The following is a 10,464-nucleotide window of genomic DNA, read 5'->3' on the forward strand; positions in this document are numbered from 1 at the left end:
AACACGTCTCAACAAAGAGCAATGCCTGATGACACTGGACTCTCTCTCTCTCTTTCTGCTGTGGCAAAGTACCGTCGGCTCCTAAATGCTAGGGGTCCATCTAGTACTTCCACCCGAAAATAAACGTTGTGTACCAGAGTACTTGTCGCCAGGAAAAATCGAGCACAAAAGGCCGAGGCCCTGGCTAGATTCCTGTAACCCAACGTCCCTTTCCGGCGCCAGTGAACACCAGCCGCGCTCTGGCTTCGGCCAATGGCTAGCGGGAAGCGATTCTCCTAGAGCGACCCATCCATAACTTTTCTGCGCGGCCGGATCGGAAATGGAAACGGCAGCGACGGACGATGACGAGGAGGGCACGCCGTCATAACTGCCGGAGGACCCAGCGGCGGCCGGCCTGGGAGGATCGGTGAGGAGCCAATCAATCAATCCATCCGTGGACACCACAAACGGCCACTTGCGCATTCAACCATGTCGCCAAGCACTGTCGGCCTCTCTCGCTCGCTCGCTGGCTGGCTGATGAAGGGGTGGCCCGTGGCCGAGGCTGCGAGCTTTCCGAGCTCCATGTGCGTGCAGGCGCAAGAAATAGCCATGCGATGGTGGCCTAGAAGCTAGAGGAGAGCTACGAACGCACTGGCCGGACCAGCAGCAAAAGAGATGGATAGAAAGCATGGGAGAGAGGGCCAATAAATTCAGAGCCCAAGGAAGGAAGCTGTCTCTGTTGCAGCCGGTAAGTCAGCGAGGGAAAAGAAAGCAAGTGTTGTTGTTGCAGTTAAGAGGTCCGTTCATCAGACTTGAAGAGAGAGCCGGATCCGAGAAGACCCTCTTCTGCCCAATCGGATGCAACGGATGGCTCCAGTCGCGTCGGTTTCCTTTACTCTTTTGGACAAGAACAGCAACAACGAATCTCGATCCAGCAGAGAGAGAAAACAAGCCTTCATCAGAAGAAAAAAAAACATACAGAGAAAAACAAGAGTGGTGACAACATCCATCACTGTTCTGAAACCGATAACGCTAATTCAGCAGGGGGGAGGGATACATACAGCATCCCATGACCAAATAAACAGCTCTATACATTGTCGTCGAATCCAAGAAAGAAGAAGAACAGAAGAGAGATCCTAACAGGCAAAACACTACTACCCCGTATATCTTTTACATAAGCACAAGAATCTGCACAGAAAGGTATGGAAAAGTTCTACAAAATGCTAGGCAGTCCTGAACAAGTGGTACCTCATATCATGTACAGGGAAGGGGAGAAAGCAGGACGATGAACAGCAGCCGTTTGGTACAAGAAGAAAGAGGGCGATCACGCAGTCAGACGTCCAGGCTCTATCACCTTGCTTGCCGGGGCCTTGTCCCTCTGCTCTACGTACGCAGATGGGAACCAGCCAGCCTTTCCCTTGCACTCCCCCTCCGACCACCCGTTTGGGGACACCTGTCAGACACAGACACACAAAGATTGCTTGCTTAGCACTGCCGGCCCCATGTGTTCTCTCTTCTTATAAATGGACAATTATGCCTTGCATCTCATCTCGGGCTAAATTTCGTGTTTTCACTATTTTCTGAAAGTTGATCCACATCTGACCCTAGTTTGTAAAAATTTCGGAGTCTGACCCTCTTCCTACCGCCAAGGACACTGGCGGTAGGGTTGCAAGCCCTACCGTAAAAATTTCTTAAGTATTAGACACAGTGTGTGTTCGCACCTACCGCCGGGCACCTGGCGGTAGGGTTGTAGAGGCTACCGCCAGCATATTTGGCGGTAGGGGTGCCTCGCGCTGACATGGTTAAGTTTCTACCGCCAGGGTCCTTGGCGATAGGCTGTTATACCCTATCGCCAGGGTCCTTGACGGTAGGAAAAGGGTCAGATCCCAATTTTTTTACAAACTAGGGTCAGATATGAATCAACTTTCAGAAAAGGGTCTAAACACGAAATTTTGCCTCTCATCTCATCATATTCATGCAGCAGCAGTTACCGAACTGACTGCGGGTACAAGTAGATGGTGGTTCATCACTTCAGAAATTTGGCCATGAGGTGTCACATGAATAACGAATGGATAAAATCTATAACAGTGAACGCTGATGTTTAAAAAGCGTGTACCTGGCGGACCACAACGAAATCACCCACGGAGATACTGAGCTCACCATCAGCCTGACCATCAAACGGATGGATTACCTGCACGACAAGGAAGCCATCAAGTCTTCAGCTTGTTCAGTAACGAAATGCTATGTTCAGTTCGGTATAGCAATTGTGCAGTTGCTAAAATTACTGAACTACTAATCTTGCCAAATACTGCCTCTGTCCCAAGATATAAGAGGTTTTTGCAGTTCAAATTAATGGAGGTACTATTTGCCATCCTTTTATTGCATATCTTTGTTATCTGTGTGTGGACAAACCCACATGGAATTTCCATGCCAGCATTTCCATGTGGTATTACTATTTGGCAGGTGTAAAAGAAGAATAAGATGAAATGCAAGGTAGATGACGAGCTTTGTTGAAAGAATAGTAGCACATGATATTCATTGATCATATTAATCACTGTCTAAGCTGCAGTTCTGATTCAACAGAATGGAGACTCACATGATTTTGGATAACCATGCTACTAACAGCATATTTTATGGCTTTCTAATGCCTACCAAACAATTTAGTTTCTGGATTTCTTTGATTTCTGGAGAATGAATGACCATTTATTTTATTTTATGAATCAATCAAATGAACTTGGCATCGAAAAATTCAGCTATGAGAAAGCAAATGTTTATATCTAATTAGAAATAAATATATGGAGCAGTTCCAGAGATATCCTTTTGGGGCTTCGTATAACCTACTAAAATAGCTCATGCCAGTATGGAACTAAGGTCTAACATGATATAGAGTACACGACAACAATATAACAGAGTGAAGAATAGTAGAGATGACACACTACAACCTCAATTATCTGCAAATATGCGGTGCAGAAGGCGTGCATACCTCTCCAACATAATGCACTTCCTGGCCATTCCTTGTAGGTTCGCTAGTTTCAGTTAACGCTGGATCTTCTGATATGCTATTTGAGTGCACATGTGTCGGTGATACCTTAGGTGATACTTTAGGCTCTGATGATGGATCTGACGATGGCTCATCATCGTTCTTGTCTGATTCTTCATGATGTTTTGCATTGAGCATCTGCGCAAAACAGCAGAAGAAAGGCAACAACATTCAGCAGAAAATACTCACATCTGTTTTCAACGTTTAGGGCATTAAAAAGCCCAATACAGGTAAAATAATCCATTATTTAGAAATAGTTATGCACCTCATCATGGAGTTTGTCCAGAATATCAGCAACGTTCTGATGGTACGTTCTCTCGGCATCAACCTGCAAGTGGGGCACACCATAAGATAGCGCTCACTAATGTTTAATGTTCAATTCTGTTCAATCAAAGATATCGAATTTCACATATAGTACGTGAGGTGTATGCATATTTGGTTCCAGTAGTGGAGCTCATGTGAGTAAAATCCAGGAGTGGGTAGGAAAATTAAGAAAAAAAAGCTGCCTGGTTTTTTTTGGCGTAAGTGGAAAAAAATACCCATGTCCAACATCTAAAACACACATATCACGAATCACATCAAACAGACAGAAAATTCAAACTACGTTTAAAAAGACACCTGGTAATTAGAAGATGTATTTCATTTCCAGGATCAACTTTCAGGGGATTGGGCCAAACTATAAGAAGAATTGTTTATATGCCATAACTTACATGACACTATGTGTTCTCTTCTAAACAGTAAGTACAGTTCTGGTTAAAAATAGATCAGTAACTATGCACCCAAAAATCGGGATTGAGAACAAAAGCAATGTACCTATGTGACCACACACACACATGCACACATGCAGAACAGAATAAAAAGACAATTTACTGAACGAATTCTATCCTAGAAATGAAGTTTCTAATCAACAAAACCAAAATGCAATTTATGACTATTCTGTTTATAATATTTGTCTTCAGTGTTATACCACTCGTTCTCACATCTGGTATATTCTATTCTATAGCATAAGTGGCCATGTACAGGAATCTCCACCGTCAACAAAATGTACATAATCTGAAATAACAGTGAGGCATATCATACCATTGCAAGAAGACGGTCAAAGGTAATCTGTTGCTGCTGAGCCTCTACAGCCTCCATAGCTGCAGTTGCTTCTTTTCCTAGTGCTGCCAGTGTAGTTCGGAGCTCTGATAATTTCGATTCTGCATGTTGCAGTTTCACCGAATCTGTATTACCACTACTCTCCTTGGACTTCAGTTGCCTTCTAACCACATCAGCTATCTAATAAGAGAAACATTGTCTTTTTAGTATCAGGCAGGCATCTCTGAAGCAGTTACAGTGTTAGGCGGGTAGCTCTGTGAGGGCATCTCCAGCCGCGCCCCCAACAGGACCCCCCAGGCCACTTTTTTATCGCCGGCGCTTAAAAAATCCCCCAGTCGCGCCCCCAGAACCTCGTTTTTCGCCGGTTTGGGCCAAAATTGGCACCGGCCGGATGAAGCAAAAAGTCGCGTGTGGCCGCACTGTCGGCGACACTGGCCGATTATCCCATTGTTTCTGCCTTTTCCCTCCCCCCCCCCCCCCTCCCGCCGTTCTCTCCATCTTTCTCTTCCCCCGCCAAGCCGCCGAAGAGGTATACCACCCCTCGCCAAGCCACCGAACCCGTCGTACCAAAGGCGAGGAAGCCGAGGGCGCCGATGCCAAGGCCGACGTTGATCGGCGGGGGGGCGGTGACCGCCGATCGGTGGAACAGGCTCATCATGAAGAGAGACAGAGATGCGGCGACGGCGGCGAAGCAGGAGGCGTCGTCTCGCTCGGCCATGGCGAACGAGCAGCCGATCTTTCCGCCTCAACAGGCAGGCCAGTTTCCGCATGGCGCGTGGAGCAGCCAGTAGAGCGTCGCGTCCCCGGCCAACTTCCTGTCGGCCAACTTCCTGTCGCCGGGGTGGGGCTATGCGCCCTCCTCGCCGGAATATGTCGAAGGCGACGCTCTCGGCAGCTTCAACCCCAACACCGCCTTCGCGCACACGCCTTCTTCGTTCACCGCCGGACACAACACCCAGTATGGCTACTCTTCGACGTACTCGGGTTCCTCCGCGACGGGCCCGCGTCGTGGCCCCCTGCCTTTCGCGCCGGGTTCAGCGCCACAGTCCAGCAACGCCGACGCCGAGATGGAGGAGATCATCAACAACGGCTCAGCAGCCGCCGCTTCGTGCCCCGGGTTCGGTACGCAAGAGGAAACGCTGGACATCGGCGTCGACATGGACGAGGAAGAGGTAGAGGAGGATGTGATGGAGGAAGAACCGGCGGAGCCGGAGCCGACGAGGAGCAAGGGAAGAAAGAATAAGAAGCAGGCGACCAACGGGAAGCCAGCCAAGCCTCGCGTCAAGTGGACGGCGAAGTAGGACGAGTGCCTCGCCGAAGCATGAAAGACTGTCAGCATGGACCCGATCACCGGCGCGAACCAGAACACCGAAACGTACTGGAGGAAGATCAAGACGGCATTCGACGAGCGCAAGTTGGTCGACCCTGTGTTCGTCGGCATACACATGGAGCGCGGCGACAAGGCCATGTCCAACCATTGGGCAAGCATCCAACAAGCGTGCAACAAGTGGCATGGGATCCAGGAAGAGGTCATGGCTCGCCCGGAGAGCGGCGCCAACGTCGAACGGCAGGTATGTCCATGGCTCGCCCGGTTCGTGATCTTTTGTTGTTTCGCCGACACCTGTTCTTCGTCTGTGCAGATGTTCCGCCGGGACAGCAGCACCGACGCCGACTTCAAGTTCCTTGATTAGAGAAATGGGCGGAGGTCCGACTCGCTCTCGCCAAGGCCAAGGACGGCGTCTACAACCCGGACGCGCCTGTCTTGGGGGCGGCAGAAGGGAGGCCTGATGGCACCAAAAAGGCGAAGAAGGCGAGGGACTCGGCGCCCGCTTCCGAACGATTGCAGGCGTCGATCGAACAACGCATCGCCGACGCCAAGAGTCACTCCGCCATGAGAGAGGAGAAGTTCGAGGCGAGGTGGTTGGCGTTGATGACGAAGCAGGACGCCAAGCTCGACCTTCTTAGGACCAACGTGGTCGCGAAGTAGCGCAACACCGACCTGGCGTTCCTGATGGGAGGAGGTGACACGGCGATGATGGACCCGCAGGTGAAGGCGTGATACTTGGCGGAGCGGAACCTCATCTTGAACCTCATGCCGGGGCCGGCGGTGACCGCGTTGACGCCGATTCCGACCACATCGCCAATGCCGACAGCGGCCACGATAATGGCGAGCACTTCAACCCCGCCACGTACGCCGACTTCTCCCGCCCCTGCAGGAGATGAGGAGCTTGCCATTTGAGTTCTGTGTGTGCGGCTCCTGCCTTTTTGATCGCCGAACTATTACCGAAAAAGGCTTTCGCCCCGCTTTATAAATAAAGCAAAGATCCACATACGGAAAGCATACAATCCGACACCACACACACCCAATGCAGATACAAATGGCTGACGATCAGCAACAACAAAACTCAACGACCCAGGAAACTCCAAAACGGTGCTTCCAAGAAAGAAACGACACCGGAGAGCCGCCACCGCCTGATTCACTGAATCGAGGTTTTCACCCGGAGTACGGCGAAGGACGCAGGGCTACCGCGATGGAGCCTTCGGGAAGGGAACGACGCATGGACGCCGCCGCCATCGGTCTGGTCCGAACCAGACGAGGTTTTCACCTTGGCCACCACCCTCCGCCTCCGCCCGTGGTACGACACGGCAATAGATTGTCAGCCGCACCACCACCGTAGATCATCGAAGGCCCGTCTTTGACAACGAGCATGTCAGCACTCGAGCAGCGAGCTCCGCCCACGAGCCAGCAGCTCCCACCACCAGGGCCGCCGCCCCGCTTCCAGATACTCCGGAGACCATCAAAGGTGCCGGCTTTGAGTCGACCAGCGAGTCCCAAGCATCAACCGAACCGCCGGTGGCCGTCCCACCCTGCAGCGATCTCCAACCAGGAGGCCAGGCCTGGAAGAGGGGAGGGAGGAGCGGAGCTAGTCCGGACCGGCGCCCCCTGCGCAAGTGACGAGCAGTCGGTCTACCTGTCCCTCCAACAACCTCCCCCGCGTCGCCCCTGACGCCCTACCACAAATCCACGCAAGAAGGGGCGACCACCCGTCCGCCGACCAGGACCGCCGGATCAGCCGCACCCCGCCGCCAAAGAGGGCCACAGAGGAGCCAGCACCCTAACCCGTACCACCGTCGTGACGCGCGTGTATCTCGCCGCCAGGCACCATCTCCTGAGCCGCCCATCGGCCGTCAGGCCCGCCTCGAACAGAGCCGCCGCAGCCCGTGCCGGCCGCGGGGCAAATCCAGCCTAAGCCGCCGCCGCCAACCCGGCCACGCATCCGGCCGGTGCCACCCGCGTCCGGCCCTCCACGCTCGGCTTGCCGCTCCGCAACACCGCCATCGAGCGCCGCCGCGCACCGGATCAGCGTCCGCCCTTGCAAAGCTCCCATGAGCGAGGAGAGAAAGGGCCCCGCCGCCGCCAGCACCCACCGGGCTTTGCCCGACGGCGGCGAGGGGAGGGAGGGAAGGGAGATGGACGCGCGCTGGCGGCTAGGGTTATCCCCTCGGTCGCTCGCGGGAGCGACGCGAGGGGACGAGAGGTCCGGGCTATCCTTATGAGCAACTAGGATCGCCGAACTATTGGCATGGTGATCGCCAACCTGTGACATGATGGTCGCCGAACATGTGTCTTTTTGGTAGCGGGAAAGAAAACTTTGAATTTTATGTGCACCCGGGGGCCGAAACTTGGGGGTGCGACTGGGAAGGCGAGCCCCCCCCCCCCCCCCCCCAAGCCGAAAAACCCGTTGGCTGGAACGCCTACGCCAGGTGTGCTGGGGGGCAAACAGCTGGAGATGCCCTGATCAGCTGACCACTAGATTTTCCAAATCGGCCCTTTGTTTTCTTATAATTTTATGTATCAGTCCATGGAAGCTAAAGGAGTGACATCACAGGTACTAACTCCTGACATAACCACTGGTCTGGAGAAGATGATTTTTCTTCTGCTATGCATTACCTGAGACTCCATATCTTGTCTGATCCTTTGATAACGGTAAGTTAACAAGCGAGCATCTTCAAGAGGAGCACTCATTATCATTTCCCGAAGAGGCTCAAAAACCTGTGGGTAAACTAAATGGTTAAACAATAGCAATACAGCTGAATCAGAAAATGTGATGCCATCAGTTAGATGTAATCATAGGAAAGTTATATGTGCATTTTGGAATGCGCCAATCATCGTATGACATTCACATGTGGAATTCACTACTTGCTTTGACACTATTTTGTAAATCTCAACAGAATAAACCTTATCTAGCTTCAGATGACCTTGCACTCAAGGGTAAAAAGGAAAATATATCACGGTCCAGATATTTCGGACTAAAAAAACAATGCCATGAAAGCAACATTTGTGATGCTGAGAAACTTATGAAATAGTGAAACTGAGGATGGAAATAGCCATCACCTGCTCTCCAAGAACTCTAAGAAGTTTCTCCCGCTCTATCTCCATTTGGTTGTGGGATTTACCAAATTCAGCTGAAGCCCTTTCAAGAACAAAGCCAAGATTTTGATTGCTGTTTCCATATTTGCAACAATCCTCAGCTAGCCTTTTCACTACAGGGAGAAACATCATAGCTTGACAATGTCTCAAAATAGACGCATATGCACATACAACAACAAAAACAACGTGAGGTTACCTATCTCCATCTGTTTGGTGCTAACCGCAACAAAACCCTCCAGGCCTCGCACAATGGTTCGTTGGAAATGCTACAAAATGAGACATAACCTATTCACTTCACGATAACCAGCTAGACTAGTTATGTATCACAGGAAACAAACCGAAAGAAGACGTACTTTAGCTGCTCTTGTGGTATTATAAAGCTTCTGCAGATTCTGGTGGCACTCAAGTTCGGCTTCATCGACAAGCGAGGTGTCTTGATTATGGCGCGCGCTGAATGTCTTGCGAACCGCCTGCAATGTAAACGTAGCTCTCTCAAGAATGAAACAGGCAACTAGACACATGATGCTCGACCCCTTCTAGTGGACCGAGTAAAATTAGGCCCATCTGCCGAATAAGTGGGTATCCACAGTCAAATGTACAAGAAATGAGTAGGTCCAGATTAGTGCGAGAAGCCTAAAGAACACATACGCAATTCACTCCCTCCCTTCCAATGGCTGCTGTTCTATTCTGTCCCCCCAGTACAGTGGTCACTACCCATAATCTCAAAATTCTCAAAGTACCTCTGTGTGGAATTAACTGGGGGAGCAATAGCCAGTGGAAGAACCCTATCTCTACTTCCGGGCGAAATTCCGGCAACGCGGTGATCGGCGGGAGGCTGAATTTGTGGAATTCGGGCGGGGGAGTTCGTACCTGCTGCTGCTTGGCGACGTGCTCCCGGAGCTTGCTGGCCTGCTTCTTGAGCGCCTCCATCGGCGCCGACCGACCGGCCGATGCGAATACGATCGATCAGGCGCCTCTCCGGCGGTAGATAGGATTTGGGGCCGCCGCAAGTCACGAAATAACGAACCCCGGAAGGGAAAATCAGGGGGGGAGCACTCTCCTCACTGCTACACGACACGACGCGAAGCGCTAGAAGGAGGCGGCGGCGGTTGGGATCAGCGGCAGCAGCGCGGCGCCGGTACAGCGCTGGGAGGGAGCAGCAGCAGCAGCAGAGCAACCGCCCCTCGCGCTCTCCGCGGTTTGTTGGGTTGCTGCGGTGGCGGTGGCGGTGGGGTTGGTGCGGTAGCGGAAGGCTGCCGAGTGCCGTGGTCGCTCGGGCGGTAAGGTAAGTAACTGCCTGGCAACCGCAACCCAGACGGAGACGGGGGGGTCAAAACCCCGCCGGAGGCGCGCCGGCCGACGACGGTGCCGACTGCCGGCCAAACTGTAGAGAGAACCGCTAAGAAGCTGGACCGTAGAAATGGCCGAGTGGAGGGGGCTTCGGTTTCCAGAGAAAGCGAGAACACTGGACGTGTGACGGGATTGACCCGTAGCGCTGAGCCGCGCTTTAGTCCCACGCCATTGAGCGTGCGCGCGTGGGGCTGACTGGGGGTGTGTGCGCCGAGAGCGACGCGGCGGGGAGCGTAGGGGCGAATGAACCGAAAGTGGCGGAGAGAGACGTGGACTTTGGTGCCCTACGTCTCGCCAGCCGACGGTGCAAGGAGCGGCGGCCATCCTCGCCGCGGCCCGCGACTTGTCCAATCTGCATCGGACAAAATCTTTGCATTCTGTTCTATATTTGCCGGCCATCCTGCTGATGACACCACGAGAGATGGTGCTGGTGGACTGGACGGCTTTTGACTGCCGCCCTCCCTCCCTCCCTCCCTCTTGTGCTCTGCCGCCTTCGCGTCGGCGTCAAGCCTACCCCGTCATCTAATCCCATCTCACCAGTAAAATAATTTGAGACCGTCATGTC

General features: G+C 52.4%; 1 protein-coding gene across 1 annotated transcript; it reads right to left on the reverse strand.

The window, feature by feature from the left end:
- Nucleotides 1-973: 973 nt before the first annotated feature.
- Nucleotides 974-10,106, reverse strand: LOC123449062 (SH3 domain-containing protein 2-like). Its single transcript, XM_045126145.1, has 10 exons — nt 9,420-10,106; nt 8,903-9,019; nt 8,746-8,815; nt 8,514-8,662; nt 8,070-8,171; nt 4,100-4,297; nt 3,285-3,347; nt 2,963-3,157; nt 2,096-2,170; nt 974-1,432 (listed from the first exon to the last, which is right to left on the reverse strand). The coding sequence occupies exons 1-10, from the start codon at nt 9,477-9,479 to the stop codon at nt 1,304-1,306; spliced, it is 1,158 nt and encodes a 385-aa protein (XP_044982080.1). The 5' UTR covers nt 9,480-10,106; the 3' UTR covers nt 974-1,303.
- Between the last annotated feature and the right edge of the window lie 358 nt (nt 10,107-10,464).

Source organism: Hordeum vulgare, chromosome 4H (genome assembly GCF_904849725.1).
Source record: "Hordeum vulgare subsp. vulgare chromosome 4H, MorexV3_pseudomolecules_assembly, whole genome shotgun sequence".
NCBI classification, from domain to species: domain Eukaryota; kingdom Viridiplantae; phylum Streptophyta; class Magnoliopsida; order Poales; family Poaceae; genus Hordeum; species Hordeum vulgare.